Raw genomic sequence first — 21,191 nt, forward strand, 5'->3', positions numbered from 1 at the left:
CGACTCTAGCCATTATTATGGTTGACAATCACATCATGGACATTTGGCGAGACACACCATAATGCGCGTGAGGGTACATGTTTTTCCCAACAACACGGAGCATGGTACAGAATAGATTACTGGCTGGTGACCAGGGACGTGCTACTGTGGTGACCTACATTCACTCATTTGACTCACACTCTCTCGGATCACGCTCCAGTGCCGTTGACCCTTCAACCCCCAAACGCGCTTCTGAACGCATTCTCATGGTGATTGCCCCCTGGCGCCCTCAGAGACTCCGTCTTCAGGGTGGAAATACGCGTAGCCATTCAAGATTATTTTGAGCACAATACTGGGTCGGTTAGCTCCCCCGCCATATGTTAAGGCGGTTATCCAAGGCGTGTGCTTAGCCAAACAACATGGCATTCTTAAATCTATCCGTGGTACGATCACAGCGCTTGAAACTGACATTTCTGCACTCAACGCCCGGGTTCACTGCTCCGGCAACCCTGATACCCTGGCCAACATACACAAAAAGATGTCAGCATATCAAGAAGAGGCTCTGCGAGAGGTTCTGTTCTTGGGCAAGGAGACCCAGGCACGCAGGTATGGGGAGGGGGATCGCCCTGGCAAAACTTTAGCCCAACTGCTCCAAAAACCGCATACTGTGTCTTACAGCTCTGATCTTGTCGACCCAGAAGGCCAACACCATCCCTCCACCCCAGAATTGTTGCGAATCATGGTCGACTTCTTTGCGCGCCTCTACTCCACTGCCCAGAGGAGGACACCCCCATATCTCCAGGCCTACTTTGATGCCATCGAGTTGGTATGGCTATCCGACTCTCATCAAGAGTTTCTGGACTCCGCTGTCACGGTCAAGGTGGTCCAGCAGGCAATCGCTGGCATTCCTCCAGACAAAGAATTAGATGGGCTTACAGCTGCTTTCTATAAAGAATATTCAGATATCCTAGCTCCCAGACTTCTAGACGTCTATCATGATGCGTTGGAAGCAGGCCTGCTCTCTCCTTCGATGCATGAGGAGGTAATCTTTACACTTTTCAAACCAGATAAACCTACTCATTATTGTGACTCCTACCGGCCCCTATCGCTCATCAACATCGACAATAAAATATTCACAAAGGTATTTGCAAACAGACTGCAATTCCTGCTCCCGGTGATGACCAGACCTGATCAGTCAGGATTTATAAAGGGCTGATCCATCAACTCACAACCTTCGGACCATGTTTGCCATTACCTGCATCCCCATATCCATGCGGTGGCTGCGCTGCTCAACGGACAGATATCAGATCTCTACCCGGTTGGTAGGGGGACGCGGCAGGGGTGTCCGCTCACCCCCTCTACTCTTCGCCATTGCGATGGAACCCTTGGCCTCGCAGATTCGGCAACATCACGCAAATTGGGGGCTGGGATTTTCCACTCACTGGCTCATTGTGTACCTTTACGCAGATGACATCACCCTGTAGGTGAACCACCCCGAAAACAATCTCTCACCACTCATTTGTGAAATTATACACTTTGGGGGCATGTCCGAAATTCAAATAAATTTGGCCAAATCTATGCTACTTCCCCTAACAGAGGCCACAGCTCCATTTCCTATGGAGTATCCGCTTCAATGTGCCAATGACCCTGTCAAATATCTGGGGATCTTTGTGTGCAGGGACATAGAGGACATCTGGAAGGCCAATTTTGGTAAAGCCATGACTTGGTTCAAGGACCGAATCCCCCTGTGGACTAATCTCCCGCTCTCAATGGCAGGGCAAGTCGCCATTTCAAAAATAGTGGTTCTACCCAGATTTCTCGATCTGTTTATGAATATCCCCATACCAATTACGCAGACATTTTCAAACGACTCCGATCTAATCTTGTCACACTGGTCTGGGCAGGAAAACAACCCTGCGTAAAATACGAACTCCTAACGATGCCACAATCACAAGGCGGGATGGGTGCACCAGACTTACAGCTATACACGCTATGTACCCAGGCACACTTCCTACACTACTGGACACACCCTACACCGTACCAACCACATGTTTCAGTAAAAATAGACAAAGTCTCCCCATGGCCATTATTGACAGCACTATTTCTTCCATACAAATGCCCTGGCCTAGAGATAGACACCCCACAGTGCCTGCGATGGGCATGGTCTGGGATGGCGCGTCGCGGGGGACACACACATCTTTATGCCCGTCGGTCCCAGTAGTGAAACACCCCATGTTGCCGCCTCTGTGTGACGTAGGCGCCTGCACTCGTGCTGACGAGCTTGACATCCACACCTTTGCAGACCTCTACCCGAACTACCACTTTCTTGGCCCCCCGGCCCGGGAAACCATCATATGCACACCCTTGGAAATTCTCCTGAATTATCAACTGTGCGCGACCTGCCAGACATTGTATGATACATTTCCAGCCCCCGCAAACACTTACAGCATTAGAATACACATATGCGATGGCTCAGCCCACTAGCTAATCACGTCCTTATACAACCACATGCAACGTTCTGCACCCGCGACAGACACACCTGCCCGGGAAGCGTGGGGGAAGAGACCTCCCCATTCCCCTCACGGACGAGCAGAGGACAATCTGCTGGGGTAAACTTGAGCTCTTATCCCCCAATCACAGATTACGACTCATTCACTTCAAATTTCTGCACTGCGTATATCGGACCCTTGTCCTAACACATCGAATGGGGCTATCACCAGACTCTCACTGCCCACGCTGCCGCTTGCCCGTGGCGGACTTACTCCACCTTGCTTGGCAGTACCCTGCTAATGCTGCATACTGGGGGGAGGTCTTCAGCATCACAGGGAAAGTCATAGATACTCCAATATCCTCCTCCCCGCTGCTGGGGATTCGCAATGAATTAGGAGTGCGCACAGGCACTGCAGGCCCAAGCCTGGCCCAGGGACATTACATAGTGTCACTTGCAATTAGTCAATTACTGGGATCTGATCCCTCTGAAATACCGCCCCTGAGATATTTGGGAGCCCTTCACTACCTACCTCAGTTATCAGAGCCCCCCCTTTGACCCCTGACGGGCAGAATGTGGAGCCTCCATCTTAGAACATATGTTCCATCATGTTTTTTATGTGATAGGCTGGCGGCTTCTGCCACCCTCTCCAGATGTTCTTTATCATCAAAATATACCATGTGCCGGGGAAGTGCCGGGTGGGGACGCGGTGGAGGGAGGTGAGAGACCCTTCCAGAGATCCCATTGATGTTTCCCGCTATGTCCTTAAGCTTTAACTGTGTTCTTGTTGTATGTGCTTTGTCACTCAAGTCATTGTTAAACATCATGCCTGTATCGTTGCCAACGAGTTTAAATAAAAATAAAAAAAAGAATAATCAATTGTGGCCTGACAGATTTTTGTGGTCCAGGCAGCAGTAAAATACAGTAAATATTTACCATAACAATGTAGTTGACGTCATGTTAGTGGCATTAATATTGATGTACCTCGAGGTAGCGGGCATCACGGTAGTGATATACAATCCTACAGGCTATGTTCATACAGTTTGCTATTCACTTGAACCTAAAAGGCGGGAGGGAAGACTGACCCATTCGTGATTGACAGATTCAATTATATAACAATTGACCAGGGAAACAGAAACAAACTCTGTTGCTTTGGAAGTGAATAGTTGTCCAGTCCTAGGCATACTCTTCTTTTATAATGTTGTGCCTGTCATGATGATGATGATTGTGATTTCAATGCAGTGATGCAGGAGGGTCAATTTAAACATACAGCATGTACTTACTTTATTTGCTTTACTGGTTAGTTCCCATCCCTTCTTTGCTGCTAATACAGTAAGTGTTGCCACATTGTTGTAACCAAGACATGCCTAAAATGAAACAATTTTCAAAGTTTAAAATAAAACAATGACAGCAAAACACCCTTATTTTACCTTTCACTTTGTATTTCTAATCTAATGAAGAGGCGGAGGTACGAAGAAGCTTGACAATTGCTGCTCATATGAAAACAGAAGCCCTGTCAGTGATGTATACATGATGCAACTATCCACAAACACGGTTCTTAGGGCCGTAGCCACAGGAGGCCCAGCTGGGTCCGGCACCCACATCTTGATACCTGGCCACCCCAAAAATTCTTGGCAGTGGGCAGATGAAGGGGATTTTTAAAGAAATGCTCATCCATGCATTTTTCACCTCGGGAGAAAAACTGAATGGAAGCTAAAGTGTGCTCCAGTTAATAATAAATATTTCTTAAGAAAAATGCTTAGCATTATTTTTATTAAAATCTACTTTTTTTTTTTTTGCCTGTCGCGGGGGAATGCTGGGTGGTAGGAAATTTGTGTCAGCCCGGTGATGCCACAACTTTCCCACACAAAAATGTGTGAAAAAGGTGATTTTTTCAGCTAAATTTGAGGTTTGTAGGGCATTCTGGGTAAGGAAACGTTGGGGGATCCACGCAAGCCATACCTCCCTGGAATCCCCCGGCTGTCTAGTTTTCAGAAATGTGTGGGTTTGGTAGGTTTCCCTAGGTGGCCGCCGAGCACCGGGACAAAAACCCAAGTGACCCCACTTGCAAAACCAGGTCGTTTTGAGATAGGCAATTTTCATGTCGCCTCACTAAGTTTTGGGCCCTTGCCTGTCGCGGGTACTTAGGCCTCCCACACGAGTGAGGCACCGTTTTTATCGGGAGACCCGGGGGAACGCTGGGTGGTAGGAATTTTGTGTCAGCCCGGTGATGCCACAACTTTCCCACACAAAAATGTGTGAAAAAGGTGATTTTTTCAGCTAAATTTGAGGTTTGCAGGGCATTCTGGGTAAGGAAACGTTGGGGGATCCACGCAAACCATACCTCCCTGGAATCCCCTGGGTGTCTAGTTTTCAGAAATGTGAGGGTTTGGTAGGTTTCCCTAGATGGCCGCCAAGCCTGGGGCCAAAAACTCATGGGACCCTCTTTGCAAAACCAGATTGTTTTGTGATAGGTAATTTTGATGTCTCCTCAATGGGTTTTGGGCCCTTGCTTGACGCGGGCACTAGGCCTACCCACGCAAGTGAGGTACCATTTTTCTCGGAAGACTTTGGGGAACGTGGGGTGGGTGGAATTTTGTGGACCCACGCAGATTCCAGAACTTTCCACCACAGAAATGTGAGGAAAATGTGTTATTTTGGACACATTTTTAGGTTTGCAATGGATTCTGGGTAACAGAACCTGGTGAGAGCCAGTGAAGTCACCCCATCCTGGATTCCCCTCGGTGTCTAGTTTTCAAAAATGTACAGGTTTGCTAGGTTTGCATACGTGCCAACTGCGCTAGGGCCCAAAATCCACAGGTATGCACATTGCTAAAAACAATTCGGAGCCCAGTGGGCTTTCTGCTGCCCTGGGGAGGAATCGGGGAAGGGGGTTTCATCCCGACATGCCCCTAAAGGAGCAGAAAGACTGTGGCTATTTTTTGTGGGGTTAGGGGCATTGGTATGACCATTTTGGGCAGCCCCCACCCCCATGCATATAAAAAGCCTGCGTACTCGCTTGCGCCTAGTGGGCTTTCTGCCCCCCCAGCGGGGCAGATCAGGGACCACTGCCACCATCTGCCCTCCCGGGGGGGGCAGAAAGACTGGAATTTCTCTGGGGGTGGGGTGGGGGTATTGTCATGCCCATTTTGGGGAGCCCCTACCCCTACACTAATAAAACAAAAAAATCCATGGTTTCTAGTGGGCATTCTGCGCCCCCCAGGGGGGGCCAGATTGGGGGCTACAGCTCCCATCTGCCTCCTGGGGGGCAGAAAGACTGTCATTCTTGTGGGGGGGAGGGTGGGGGCACCCTAAAAACAATTGTGCAAATCCCTGGTGGATAGTGGGCTTTCTGCCCCTCTGGGGGGGGCAGATTGGGGGCCACTGCCCCATCTGCCCCTGGGGGGGCAGAAAGGCTGTAATGGTGGCAGGGGGTGGGGGCATTGGCGTGCCCGTTTCGGGCAGCTCCACCCTAAATAAAATCCATCACCCTAAATAAAATTGCGCGAAAAAAATCCCTGGCGTCAAGTGGGCTTTCTCTGCCCCCCCCCGAAGGGGGGGCAGAAAGGCTGTAATGGTGGTGGGTGGGTGGGAGCATTGGCGTGCCCGTTTCAGGCAGCCTCCACCCTAAAAAGGGGCAGATTAGGGGCCGATGCCCCATCTGCCCCCAGAGGGGGCCGAAAGACTAATGAATGCGGGGGGTGGGTTGGGGCATGGGCATGCCTGTTTTGGGCAGCCCCCACCCTTATTTTTACTTTCTAAAACAATCCCTGGTTTCTAGTGGGCTTTCCGCCCCCCCGAATGGACAGATTAGGGGCCAATGCCCCATCTGCCCCCCCAGGGGGGTAGAAAGGCTGTAATGATGGCGGATGGGTGGGGGCATTGGCGTGCCCGTTCCGGGCAGCCCCCACCCTAAAAAAAAACTAAAAACAGATCCCTAATGGATAGTGGGCTTTCTGCCCCCCCGAAGGGGCAGATTAGGGGCCAATGCCCCATATGCCCCTCAGGGGGGACAGACAGACTGTAATAATTGGGGGGTGTGGTGGGGGCATGGGCCTGCCCGTTTTGGGCAGCCCCCACCCCTATTTCTTTTTTTTTTAATTCCCTGGTGTCTAGTGGGCTTTTTGCCCCCCCCCGGAGGGGCAGATTGGGGGCTACTGCCCCCATCTGCCCCCCAGGGGGGGCAAAAAGACTAAATAGTGCCAGAGTCATCAGGGGGGAGCAAAGGCCCTTGCCCAAGGGGTCGCTCCCCCCTCCCTGGTGTCTAGTGGGTGGATCCTTGCTTGGGGATCGCCCTCCTGTGGCGATCCCCAAGCAGGGATCCACTGAGGAGGGAGATTCTCCCCTTTCCAACGATACCTCTCCCGTCTTTCTACGTGTTCAGGGGGCTGAGATAGCCCCCTGAGCACATAGAAAGTGAAACTGAAATGAGCCTCTTGGCTCATTTCAGTTTCAGTGTAATGACGTCGGTGCGACGTGCGCGCCGATCATCATTACACGGAATGCAAGGGGGGGGCTTCGGGAGCTGGCGAAGCTCTTCCCTAGCTCCCGAGGCTATTTTGAATGAAAGGGAATCCCTCTGGTGCCCGCACCAGAGGGATTTCCAAGGGAATGCATCATGACGAGCTGGACTCGTCATGGGCACACGAGAACTGTGTGCCATGACGAGTCCAACTCGTCATGGGCATTCAAGGGGTTAACCAGAAGTCTATGTGGGTGTGGATGTCGTAGGCAGGTAATGTGTGTAACCTCGCTCTGTGGGGGAACCACGTCTAAGAGTCCCTCTGTGTGCATGATGTCTTGCAAAGCTACTGCCGCAGCAGCAGGGCGCCTGGAAGGACCACATGGCCGATCCAAAGTTGGGTCGAAAAAACAGTTGAAGTCCCCCTCCCCCAATCTGTGGGGTGCCCTTCCATTGCACCAGCTTGGCGGCTAGTGAAGTGTAACATTGGGGATCATCATAATTCGGACCATACACTCCCACTAATATGAATTTCAGGTCACCTTTCTTGCAATGAGCCACCGCAAACCTGCCCTGTGGGTCACTCAACAAACCCTTCATTCCCACCCCTGCCTTTCTATCGCACCATAACAGGACCCCTCTGGCATGGGAGGTGAAATCAGAGGAATAGCAAGTGCCTTGCAGTTTATGTTGCACATCCCTGCTGCGGTCTGGGGTGAGGTGCGTCTCTTGTAAAACTGCCACTGCAACCGAGTGCCTTTTTAAGTAAGCCCCTATTTTTCTAACCTTTCTTCCATCATTAAGTCCACGGAGATTCCAAGTGAGGAGATGTATACCCTGCAGTCCTACCCTGTCAGTGGCCATGCCGTGGGAGTGACCATAATTGGAGACGGACCCCTATACCTACAGTGTATAATGTGCAAAAATAACATAGCAAAATACTACTAGTGCAGTCATACATATGAACAGGAAGAACATTCCCTCCCACGCACAACTAACATGGCCTTCTGCAGTCCCCCCACCCCACCCCATTCCCTGAACACAAACAATAACCCAGGACAAAAGAATACGAGTGCTGTGATACACTTGGGGGCAGATGTTGCCATCAGTTCCGGTTCCCTACGCCACCATGTTTGCAATCTACATGTTCATCATTTGGGATTTTCGTCCCTGCGAGGTGTTGAATACCAAAGCGTGTATAGCCAGCTAAATGTGCCTGCCACTGACATGCGGTCATTGTTCTTGAACTTGGTGAGTGAGCCATATAACCTTTGTGCACACAAATCTCACCAATTTGTGAATTATGCTGACTACTTCCATACAACAAATAGCTCTAAGTATCCATCCTACCATATGATAGTCCTCAATGAGTCTCCGGCCAATCAGTTTCGTGCGGTCACACTTCTTGTTCTTGGTCGTCGTAACGGTTGGATGAGTCCTCTGCCTGCGACTGCGAGGCTGTCGGCGAATTGCTACGTTTCAGATGCTGCTCTCTGTCCTTGATCGCACGTAGGACCGCCTTGGGATCAGTGAAGAAGATGGCTTTACCGTCCAACTTGATTCATAGCTTCGTGGGGTAGAGCACAATATATTTTATATTCAGGTCCTTGAGTTTCTTTATTGCTGGGACGAAGAGCCTCCTGAACCTGCATCATGAAGTCTGGGAAAAGTAAGATGGCAGCTCCCTCGTGGTGTAATAATCCCAGTTCACAGGCCTTACGCAAGGCCGAATCTCGGTCCCTGTATTTCAGCAACTGCACTATTATGGGTCAAGGGGGTGCCCTGGGGATTGGTCTGGGGGCCAATGAGCGATGATGAATATTTCAGAGAAAGTGTTCCTGCCCAAAAGTGTGATCAGGAGTTGTTCCACATAATGCTCCATATTGCTAATATCGGATGACTCAGCCACTCCTGTGATGCGTACGTTGTTCCGTCGCGATCTCGCTTCAAGATCTCTGGCCTTCGCCTAGAGCGCATGTAGGATTCTGTCCCGTTCTTAATCAGTCTCTGCGTCCGCACGCGTGATATCTTCTATGTCGGAGACTCGCTGTTCCACTGTATCGAGTCTATCCCCATGCTTGTCTAATCGCTCCGACATGCGGTCCATACGAAAAGACAGCGCGTCTATTTTATTGTTTATTTTTCTGCTGTATAGAGCGAAATGCATGTTTCACATCCATGTCTGCCCCCGTCTTCTGCGTCATCAGTGATTTTGTCATGTGCGGTGAGAGCAGAGTCCTTAGACCTTGGGGTCTTACGTAGGTTGAACTGCAACTTGGGTTGGAGCTTATCTGTTTTGCCATGTTGTGTAACATTGGGCCACGCAGGGTATCTTATGCGCCTTCCAGGCACAGTATACAGGGGGTCCCAATGGGTGAGATTGCAGGCTTATTGCGGACTACCGTAGCCAACTCGTGCAGTACCAACACTTGTCTCCCTCCTATTTACAGACTCAATACAGCCACTCTTCTCACTTACTGGAACCGGGGTGCAGGGGCGCAAAGTGCTCAGCACTGTCCTCTAGCTACTATGGCCCCCGAGGTGTTGACTCGGCTTCCTGGTTGCCTGGGACCCCATCAGGTTGACTCCTGGATTTTTAGAGCGCCCTCCGTAGCGCTTTCTTAGATATCGGGCACTCTGTGGTCCTGGGATCGATTGAGGCCAGCATGCTACCAGCGCAGATCTAGGGGCCCCAGCTACAGTCACCGTTTATATCAGCTGGCGTTAGATACTGAGGTGAGGCCACCGCGCGACTCACCATGCGGCCCCCAGGGGAAGTGAGGTCGACAGACCAGTCTTCCCCTGGGGAATTCGCGCGATAGCAGGACAGGGGGTTTAGTTAGGGATAAGGGGTGGGGTCCTAGGTTAGGTTATAAAAGGGGGCAGGAGAGGAAGTTCTTCCTCTTCCTGTCCCCAGCGCCTCAGGGAAGGGTTTTTTAGGAAAATTGTTGTTGCGGCCTGGTCTGTACGCCGGGTTCGCGAGCTGCGCCACTGGTGTCCCTGTGGGCGTTGGCCGCATCGTAGGAGTGAGCAGGACCTCGGAGGAGGTGTGGGCTTCCGCAGTGCTAGCGACGGTATCGGCATGGACGAGCCTGACGCGGCGGCCGTGCGCGCCGCTCTGCTGGGGCTCGGCCAGGACGGAAGTCCCACCTCCTGCGGCCCAGCGCATTGGATCAAGCCTGGGTGGGCATGGTCCGGACGCCGCGCTCTGCATCCGCGGGTGTTGCCGCGGCGGTGGTGGCGTGCCAGGACGAGCCACCACCGCTCGGTACAGGTATGGCGGCGCGGGGGCGGGACAAGCGGCGGGAGCAGTCTAAACGCGGGGGAAGGCATCTAAGCCTCCCCGCGCGCGGTAGCAATGAGGCGACAGTTGGGGCGGTGGTGCTGGGGGAGATGGGGAGGTGGCAGGTCAGAGGCAATGCGTGGCAGAGGAGGTGGGGGGCAGCAGTGCAAAGGTGACTATGATGGCTCCGGGTGCTGGGGTTTCTGGGCTAGGGGTGCAGCAGGACTTGTTTAGTGAGGGCAGTGATTTGGAGGGGGCAGGGGAGACAGAAGGCCTGGCTGGGGATGACTTCGCCCTCGTCTTATCTGGCAGTGATTCAGCAGGGGGGAGGAGGGGACCTGGGGGAGCAGCCCATCGACTTGTCTGGGGGGAGGAAGGGAGTGGGCGGGGGCAGGGGGGCCGAGGGAAGGCTCCAGAGAAAGCGGCGGTTGAGCAGAGGTCAAAGCCATTGAGCGGTGGGGGTGCTCCCGGCCCTCTTAAGGGAGAGCGAGAGGGAGAGGGCTCTAGTTTAGGGGGGGGGGTTAATTGGGCTGACAGGTGGGATAGCATGTCCCTGGAGGAGTGTATTCGCGAGCAGCGGCAAGTTATTGAAGAGGCGGAGCTCAGGTGGCAGGTACTTTGCGCAGCTAGGGAGTCGGCTGCGGGGGGTTTTGCGTCGAGGGGGGTCTGCCCCCCGGCACGGCCAGTGGGGTTGGCGCCAGGGCACAGACGGGGCAAACAGCAGCCTAGGGCACAAGGCCATTGGGTTTGGGTGGGTGAAGCAGGGACTGCCGCGACGTTGCAGAGACCTGATGGCGCTGGGGCCACTTCGGGCTGTGTCGGCCCGGGTAGGGGGGTATTGGCAGGCGGAGGAAGCTGGTAGAGGCCAGGGTGGGCCGGCGGGGTGCAAGACGGCCTCCAAACGCCGGGGCAAAGCAGCAGGGGGGTCCGCGGCAGCCTGCCCTCCATCGAGGGAGCGGGCATCGTCGGCGCCGGAGTGTGAGTTTGTGCCTGGTGTGAAAGGGAAAGGTGCGAAGAGAGTGGTAAGTGAGGTGCGGAGGATGTCGTTTGATGAGGTGCATGAGGAGGAATTGGATTATGAATCGGACAGCAAGGAGTTGGAAGAGGGGGAGGTGCGTGAGGTGTCCAAGATGGGGGGGCAGGCGGCAACACGACAGCTTGGTCTTTTGCAGGTGCCGAAGGCCAGCAGTAGTGGGACCTAGACAGAGAACGCAAAGTCGACGGTGCTCGGTGGACAGGAGCGTGTGGTGCCAGCGAAGCTTTCAGGTGAGGGTGCTTGGTGGGAAGCGTGGGGGGAGAAGGGTAGAGGTGGGCGGAAGAAGGCCTGCCGGTCGGTGGGGGTTGGGGATGGATCGGTGAGGGAGGTGGGAGAGCCGGCCAAAATAGCAGAGTCGGCAGGGGGGACAAGAAGTTGGTGGAGGACGGTGTGCAGACCTATAAACCAGGGGAGTTGGATGGGAAGGAGGATGCGGGGGACAAACATCGCAAGAAGTTGCCATATATGGGCATGGCTATGCCGTTAGGGTCACATGGTCTAGGATCTGGAAGCACGAGTATGTGGATGTTTTCAAACTGTTGCACAGGGAGATTCAGGCTAAGGAGGGGTCGAAAGAGGAGGAGTGGGAGTTGACTAGGCGGCCGAGGGTACCGGTGAACATGGAGAATTGGACGTCGGCGTTTTTGATTTACGCTAGCATTTATTGCGAGAAGCATCCGGATAGGGCCATAGCGTTATTGAAATATATGGATATCATACGCAAAGCGCAGATGCACTTTGGCGGTTTCGCATGGCTCAGTTACGATGAGTTCAGGGTCAGGATCAGCGTCAATCCGGACAAGCCATGGGGGGAGGTAGACCAAGAACTTTGGGTTCAATGGATGTCTTCCACTCAGTCGGCTGCGTCTACGCACACGGCCAGCGGGCTTCCGGTCGCGTACCGGTCCTTTCAGTCACGTCTCGCCCAGTCTGGGGCGGGGGGGGCAGAGCATTGCTGGGGGGGCGGGAGGGCAGCCCCTTACCACAGGAGCAGCAGGACAGTCACCTAAGCCCAGGGGAGCCACCACAGGGGCCTGCTGGAATTTTAATAAGGGTTTCTGCACGCGACACCCCTGCAAATTCAAGCATGAATGCTCTAAGTGCGGCGGACGCCACCCGGTCACGCAGTGTTTCACGCTGGCCACTCCCTCCGAGCAGTGGCGGATTACTAAGGGGATGGGGCAGGCTGGACCAAAGTGCCCCTACACCAGTTGATGTGGAGGCCATGGGACCATGGCTCTCTAGGTACCCTGATCGGGAGGCAGCATTGAAGATTTCCTGGGGATTTACAGAAGGTTTTCGTGTGGGGTATCAGGGTCCGAGGGAACGGAGATGGGCTGAGAATTTGAGGTCCGCGAAAGAATTGCCGGGAGTGGTGGAAGCAAAGTTGAAGATGGTGGTGGTGGAAGGTAGGATTGCGGGTCCTTTCGCAGCATGGCCGATGCCGGAGCTCATTATCTCGCCGCTGGGGATGGTGCCCAAGAAGGAGCATCTGGCCAAGCATCTGTCTTGGCCAGAGGGGGCGTTGGTGAACGATTTCATTGCAGTGGAGGATTCCAGGGTGTTGTATGCGTCAGTGGACGATGCGATTGGCTTGGTGCAGGCGTGCGGCCTGGGGGCGGAATTGGCTAAGTGCGACATCAAATCGGCATTTCGCCTCCTTCCCATACACCGGGCAGATTTCGCTCTTTTGGGGATGCAGTTCGGGGGGGCGATTTTTGTGGATATGGTCTTGCCCATGGGCTGTGCGGTGTCATGTGCACTGTTTGAAACATTCAGTTCCTTTTTGCAGTGGGCCTTCACGGACAGCAGTGGACACCGGCTGGTGTCACACTATTTGATGATTTCTTGTTCATGGGGAGAGGGCAGACGGGGGAGTGCGAGGCGGCTCTTGGGCAGTTTCAGCGTCTGGCCAGTGAATTTGGGGTCCCTTTGGCGCCAGAGAAGACGGCCGGGCCCAGTTGCTGTTTGACATTTCTTGGTATTGAGCTGGACTCCGCGGCGTGGTTGGCGAGATTGCCTGAGCGCAAGGTGCAGGAGATGCAGGAATTTTTGGTGCACGTGGTGGGGGAGCGGAGGATTGACTTGAGGTCGGTGCAACGGCTCTTGGGCCTGCTGAACTTTGCGTGCAGAGTAGTGCAGGTGGGCAGGGCTTTTCGCAGACGCCTCGGCATGCATCACAGGGTCAGGATTTCGATGGGGGTGCGGCGGATTTGCGGATTTGGCATGGCTTTTTGGCGGACTTCAATGGCGTGTCCTTGGACTTTGTGGATGACAGGATGGTGTGGCAGGTGCAGATTTTTTTGGACGCGGCGGGTGCTTCAGGGTTTGGCGTTTTTTGGGACGGGCGGTGGTGTGCGGAGAGGTGGCCGGAGCACGGGTTGAGACAAGGCAGGAGCATCACGTTTCTGGAATTCTTTCCGTTACTGGTTGCACTGGAGTTTCAGACCAGATCGGTCTTATTTCATGTGGATAACAGGACGGTGGTGGACTTGGTCAACAATCAAAAGGCAAGGCATCTGCGAGTGCTGCGCTTATTGCGAAGTTTCATGCTGCTCTGTCTGCGCTTCAATGTGCTGTTTCGTGCGCGACATGTCCCAGGCGCCAGCAATGACATTGCGGATGCATTGTCTCGTTCGCAGTGGCAGCGCTTCAGGAGGCTGGCGCCGGGAGCGGAGGCTTGCAAGACAAAGGTGCCGGAGGGTATCTGGGCCTGGGGGGAATGAGAGTGATGGGCCTGGTTGAGAAGTCTATTGCTGACTCCACAAGGCGGGCGTACCGCTTGGCATGGTCTGAATTCGGCTTTTTTCTGGGATGGACTAGTGTGCCGTGGCGTATGTCCCGGGGCAGCTGCGAGCAGGGTGTGATACAGTTTGTGCTGGAATGTATGGACAAGGGGCTGCCGCAGACCACGATTGCTGGAAAATTGGCTGGGATTTCTTTTTACAGCATGCTGTATCTGGGGTTTGAACCGGCGAAAAGTGAATTGCTGTGCAGAATGTTGAAAGGTAGGGAGAGGGGGAGGGACCCTGCGGGAGGCAATCACGTTTGACTTATTGTTGGAATTGTTGGCAGAGTTACCTCAGTGTTGTTATAATGTTTCAGAGTTGGCTTTGTTTCGTTTGTGTATGATATGGATGTTTTTCGGGGCGTTTCGGGTGTCAGAGTTGTTGGGGGCCAGGGGCGGTTCGAGGAGGTGAGATTGGATGGGCAGCGTTTGGGTATTTGTTTGGGGCACTCCAAAACAGATCAGGTGGGTAGAGGCAAATGGGTATGGTTGTGTGCGAATGGTAGGGCAGGGGGTGCCGTTTTGTCGGCAGACACGACCGCTGGTGGGTGAGATATTTTGCCATGCCTCTACCAAGCGTGTGATGGCTTTTCAGTTGCTGGCGGTGTTGCGGATGGCTTTGAGATGAGTGGGCAAGGATCCGGCGCTTTATGGGACGCACTAGTTTCGCATTGGCGCGGCGACGGCGGCAGCCCAGCTGGGGTGGTCGTGGGAGCAGATTAGGCGGATTGGCAGATGGAGGTGTCGGTGTTGTGAGAGGTATGTGCGTAAGTGATGGGAGGTGCGTGGGCCGGGAGGAGCGCTAGGACTGCTGGGGCAGTGGCAGTTGTTTCATGGTACTAATCTCTTTTTCCTTCGTAGGTTGCTTTGGGGGTCCGGGAGCCAAGACGGTTACCTGGATTGTTGGACACTCTTTTGTTCATTTGGCATCCAAATATGCGGACAGGCAGGTGTACGGTCGTAGCCTGGGCCTGCGGAGCAGTCATCACGAGGTACACTGGTGGGGCAAGAGTGGGATGTGCTGGGGAGCCTTGCTGCCCTGGCTGACGAAAAAGGTATCACAGTTGGGCTGCCCAGACGTGCTTGTTATCCACTTGGGGGGAAATGACTTGGTGAAACAATCCGGGGTATCTCTCCTGCATCTGATGCAACGGGACTTTGAAGCTATACGACGCAATCTGGCTGGCGCCTGTATTGTATGGACTGAATTCGTACCGCACCGGATCTGGCGAGGGGCAGTGAATCCTGCAGCGGTTGAAAGAGCTCAGAGGAAGTTGAATAGGGCAATGCGGGTTTTTTGTGGAAACAGCGGGATCAAATTGATTGCTCACACAGGTCTACGGCTCGAGGAGCCCCTCCTCTCTAGGGATGATGGGGTGCACCTTTCATACATGGGCAATGCGTATGATGGAGTTGAGGGATGTCATCAATGCGTTGTGGAATGAGTCTATATGGTGTCGGCGGGCTTGAGAAGGAAAGGTGCACTTGTGAAGGGTGGGGCAGGTAACCGCCCTCCGGGGGTTTCCTGGTTGGCGGTACTTGGGAGGGGGGGGGGACGGGGATACAGGTGCAAGGTGGGGGTGCGTTATGCGGGAGTGCGATGGCTGGAGATGATGGAGGAGGTGGGAAGAGAATTGAGGAAGCGAATGGGATAAGTGAAGAGGTCGCTGGTTGATGAGGGAGTGAGTGATTGGAGTGTGGGAGTGAATGGAGGGATGAGAGACATGATGTTGGGGGATTGTTGCGGGGTTTATGGATGTTGTCATATGTTGTTCAACCCTGTCCTAATAAATGGCCTTTTACGCTAACTAACAGCGTGGAGTGGTTATTGCGCGAAGGTTCCAAACCGATGTCGCTGTGTCGTGCCACTACTCTCCATGAAGGAAAGGCGTGCCGACTCCGCAGCGGCCTCCGCAACTCGACCGCACCAGGTGGGCGCACGGCAAATAGGATCGGGCCGCCTCCAAGTACGGGTCCGTGACTGTGCGCGACACGCCCCAACTCCAGCGACGCTATGCAGCTTATTTCCCAACGTCGCGTCCCGACCTGTCTCCTCAGTTTTATGCGGCGCTTATCGCAGGCCTTATCACATGTCTTGAAGATGGCGCGCGTCCATTTCCTTCACTCCGGGGCAGGCCGCGTTGGCGATTGGGTATGTTAGGAGGTCGCGCTCCCTGCTGGTGCCGAGGTGCACCACCGCCAGCAGACTTGTCCAAATCCCACTGATTTGGGAACCACTGAATGCGTTTTGAGCTCGCAACAGCGGGGAGTCAGTGCCACCTCACTAAGAGGATTTTCTCACTGATAATGCCGGATATGTGGTGGCAATCGGAGGAGCTGCACTAACTCGCGGGCATCGTGGAGTCAGGCAAGCTCCGCCCCGTTTCTGTGATGGTTAACAAATATAAGGTCCTTGTGTTCACTTACCAAACCAAAAACCTTCTGTGAGCCCTTCCCACACTATCCCAAAATGCATACACCCAGTCTCACTGCATTTCCTGCCTTCAGCAGTCTTTACAATCTTATCACAATGTAAAAAAAATGTTTTAAAAAATTCAACGGGAAAGATTATTTTCCCATCCACTGAACCACTCTTATGTTGCTGTCATTGCTCGGGGCCATGCCCCCCAAACAAATATTCCTGGCTACAGGACTGACGGTCCTTTCAAAGCATTACACTCTCCTCCTAGACACCTCATCCTATGTGACATTCTGTTTACAATGCTACTTGGCATATTGATCTGCCAGCAAAAAACACAATGAAGGTCAACACATGCTATCGTTTACGATGTAACCATTTGGGAAATTAATAACACCTCATCACATATTGTTGGTTGAGGAATTCTGGGAGGGGAACCCCGAAGGACACTGGCAAGACCATACTCAGAAAAACTTGGAATTATCATTAAGAAAATTGCCAGAAGGAAAGAAAATGGGAAAGACAGCAAAGGAGAAGGATGTTTGTTTTGGGGGCTCCATCTATATTTAGAAAACCTACGAGAAGAAGAAAAACAAATACCTCTTTTCTAGAAATGCATTTAAAAAAAAAATATTCCAGTACAACTTTAGGTGGATTGTGATGGGCAACAAGGCGAAACATGGAGCACCGAATGTGCAAAATGGAGTAGCATATATCAATGGTGGGGGTACTTCACATTTTAAAGTCAACTACTGAAGTGGCCAAATAGTCAGTTTGCTTAGAATACTATTTTGATTCCATAGAAAGTGTATTTTGAAAATCACTAGCTGATGACAGCAGTTGAGGCAATCAAGTAGGTACAGAGGGTATCTGTTCTCACCTGGCACCCAGCCCAACTAGGCCAAATAGTAAAGCACTAACCAAACCACAAGGTGTCATCTAGGGTGCAAAATTATTTGAGTGGATGTATATGCATAGCTTTTGAGATCCATTATTCTTTAGGTCTTGCCTACAAAGCTTATGACATTATTTATAATTCAGTGAGCTTACAATCTGCCCATATCATACCATTAGTTGTTTTCCTTGTCACTTATTTGTAATCTTTGAATTCTTTTCCTTTCTTGTGTTAGCTCCTCTCTGGAGCATGGAACAAGTATGTGATCTGCCTCGCTATTCTGCAACCCACTATGTTTTTTGATAAGTGTTTCGATATTATTCCTGTATGTGCAATGTGCATCCCTACTTTTAATGCATGCATACAACTTCTTATCTATGTTGCTTTCACCCTATCTGCTGACTCTATTGACACTTTAGTACTTACATCTACAAATGTACCACCTTACGCCACTCCATACAATGCCACACTATGTCACTCCACTCTACTCCACCCCACTCTATTCCACTCTATGCCTCTCCACACAAAGTCACTCTATGCCAATGAACTCTGTGCCACTCCACTCAATGCCACACAACTCCACTCTACTACACTCCACACAATGCCACTCTATGCCACCCCATTCTATGCCACTCTACCACACTCCATCCCATTGTGTACCACTCTATGCCACTCCACTCAACGCCACTCCACGCCACTCCACTCGAGGTCACTCTACTCTACACCCCTCTACTCTATGCCACTCTACTGTACACCACCCCATTCTATGCTACTCCACTCCCAGCCACTCTACTCTATGGCACTCTTCTCCACTCTCCTCTATGCCACACCACTAACTTTAGCAATGCTGAACAGCAGCCACGCTGCTAAACATGGCTTAAAGACATTGACAACTCAATAGCACTCACATAGCTGATACCTATTGGCTTCGTCAATGCTTGTTTCCGCCACAGAGATGGATAAAAAACAAAAAGCAATTCAGCAGTGAGACAGCTGACGGAAGGGCACAGAGAAGTAAAATCTGTCTAGATATCTTTCTTGGATCTAAAACCCTGGCACTTAAAGTAAGCTTATTATGCTGTGATACGTAACCTGAGTTTATGTATTAGACAATTATACTACAGTAATTATTGAGCAGTTAACTACTAAGAAGGAAAAGATTTGGCTAATGCAAACAGTGAGTGGTAATAGTCTTTGTATTAAAAGTTCAATGATAACTTACACGAAAGCAATTTTAAATGATTATTGGGTTATAATAAAGTCCTTCATTTATGTGATACAGAAACAAAGTTCATTACATTTTCTGGATCCTTAAACCTTGATCATTTACAGGATTTAGAGACTCTAGGAGTATTCTACCTCACTTCAATTTTTGAAGATCATTTGCATTCAGATCTTTCTCTGAAGGCCATACAATGACAATCAAATTCATAACATTTTAATTTTTCCAATGGAAAGGTTAAATAATGCATACAGTTGATATCAGGTATTAATGGATTCCGGATTGTCAAAAAATCCTATAGTGTCCTTGATATTCCGTACATTAGTCTATGTAGTCTTCTCTTGAGGCAGCTCAAAGATGAACACAGAAATAAAACAGAGACCAAATATTGCATCATAAATTAGCAAAAGGGAACATTTTCTCTTATCATGTTAACCAAAACTTCAAGATACTTCAACCACTAAAACACTTAAACAACCCATTCTAAAATATTAAAATAGTCTGCTCGCATCTGGGTCAACTCCAATAGGTAAGATTGTTTTGAATTACATGTTACCTGATTGCTCCTGTCCCATGGTTCAGAGATCGAAACCTGATCTTTATTGGAGAGAATGTATTTTCTGAAATGTATATGAAGATAATTGGAGGTTAAAATCAAGAAAATTATAACAGTTTATGAAATTAATTTTTTAATGTATTTTAGCACATTTTTTAGTTTTTTTAAGTTAATGTGAACCTTCCATTCTTCATTCTTTTAACTGCATTAGCTTTTTAAAGTTTGATCTTTGCACCCCTAGACTTCTTCGTACAGCCTGTCCTTGCCGGGTTGAGATTTTGACTTTGACAGATGGTGTTAGTACCCTCGCTATGGTGGAGTATTTTACTCCTGCCAAGGAGAGGGTACTCTGCCCACCAAATTCAGAGATTCAGAGATATCCACCGGTCGTCACAGCGATACCTGTATAAGCATTGAAAGTGTGCTCTGTGGCTCCATCAACATGACACGTTTTCATTTTTTATTTTCAAGTTGGATTTTGCTTTTGAAAATAAAAGAAAAAAAGAAAGAAAAACAACGACCCCCCCCCCCTCACCATGGGAGTTTTCTCCCATGTTGTGTATGGTCAATGGAACATTTTACTCACTGCCACGATATGGATGACAGTTTGTAAAAGTAAAAACTGGCCATGTGTCCTCCCACTCTAAATCGGGCTGGTGGACACGTGGCCATACCTCTGACTCTCTGGGGCCGTCGGAGGGTTATGTAGGCAGCAGAGACAGACTAGTCTCTGGCATTTACATACCGAAGGTCCGCCCATCTGTAAATAAGGCGGGAGGACCTTCAGTTTGGCAGAGAGGCTACTCAGTCTCTTCTACGACGGAGTATCCTCTCTGCCAAACTCTAAATCGGGCCCCAGGATACATAGAGGATATCCTTAGTTTGCATTCTGACAAGGATGTTGTGGGAGATCAGCTGGCACAAGTAAAAGAAGCTTCTAGCTTCTATTCTACCCCTATCTTCACATAGTAATCTATTACAGTGGTTTTGCATCTGCCTATGAGAGAATGTAAAATAACCTGTTCTTATATTGTGCCAGCTTGAGTCTCGAGACTGGGGATGCAGGGAGGCAAACCGCAGGTGTCTGGTGCGGTGGTGGAAGGTCAGGAGGTTTGTCAGGTGTTTGGGTTCTGTGATGTGGAGAGCTTTGTCGTCATGCGTGAGCAGTTTGAAGTGGCATCTCTTCTTGATGGGAAGCCAGTGTAGGTTGTGGTGGTAGGTGATGTGGGATCACCTTGGCACTTCGAGGAGGGTTCTTGTTGCTGCATTCTGGATGGTTTGGAGGTGCTTGATGAGGAGGGTGGAGGTTCCTGAGTAGAGGGTGTTCCCATAGTCAAGTCGACTAGTGATGAGGGCTTGTGCGATGATTCTCCTGGTGTCTATTAGGATCCATCTCAAGATCTTGCAGAGCAGTCTGAGGGTGTTTATGCAGGTGGCAACCGAGTTGCCCTGTTGTCTTATGGGGAGCTAACTGTCGAAAATTATGCCAAAGTTGCGGGCGTGAGTGGTGGCGGTGGGTGCTTGCCCAAGGGCGGAGGGCATCCAGGTGTCATTCCACAGTGAGGAGGGTATTCCCAAGAGGAGAACTTCGGCCATGTCTGTGTTGAGTTTGAGGCAGTTGGTTCTCATCCAGTTTGAATCAGTTGTGGCGTTCTGGAAGTTCGCTCTAGTGGTGTCTGTGTCTTTGGTGAGGGAGAGTATGAGCTGGGTGTCATCGGCCTATGAGATGATATTGGGATCGTGGCTGCGAACGATGGGTGCTAGTGCCATCACGTAGACGTTGAACAGTGTGGGGCTGAGAGAGGACTCCTGGGGTATGCTGCATATGATGCTTTGAGGGTCGGAGCTGTATGGAGGGAGGCAGATTCTCTGGGTGCAGCCGGTGAAAAAAGAGGATAGTAGCTTGAGGAATTTGCTGCAGATGCCGATATGGTGAAGTCTTTGGATGAGGAGGTGATGGGAGACTGTGTTGAAGGCCGCTGACAGGTTGAGGAGGATCAGGGCTGCTAATTCACCACGGTCAATGATGGCCTTTAGGCAGTGGGGTGACACTCTTTCGCCAT

General features: G+C 51.3%; 1 protein-coding gene across 1 annotated transcript in view; it reads right to left on the reverse strand.

Annotated features, from left to right (window-relative positions):
• ACOT12 (acyl-CoA thioesterase 12) overlaps positions 1-21,191 on the reverse strand; it is a 517,871-nt gene that overhangs the window by 152,001 nt on the left and 344,679 nt on the right. Inside the window, exons 10-11 of the mRNA XM_085640749.1 lie at positions 19,129-19,192; positions 3,751-3,834 (exon numbers count right to left, since the gene is read on the reverse strand). Coding sequence (XP_085496875.1) covers positions 3,751-3,834; positions 19,129-19,192 — 148 coding nt within the window. The remainder of the gene's footprint in view (positions 1-3,750; positions 3,835-19,128; positions 19,193-21,191) is intronic.

The sequence above is a fragment of the Triturus cristatus genome, chromosome 2_1 (assembly GCF_964204655.1).
Source record: "Triturus cristatus chromosome 2_1, aTriCri1.1, whole genome shotgun sequence".
In the NCBI taxonomy this organism is placed as follows: Eukaryota; Metazoa; Chordata; class Amphibia; order Caudata; family Salamandridae; genus Triturus; species Triturus cristatus.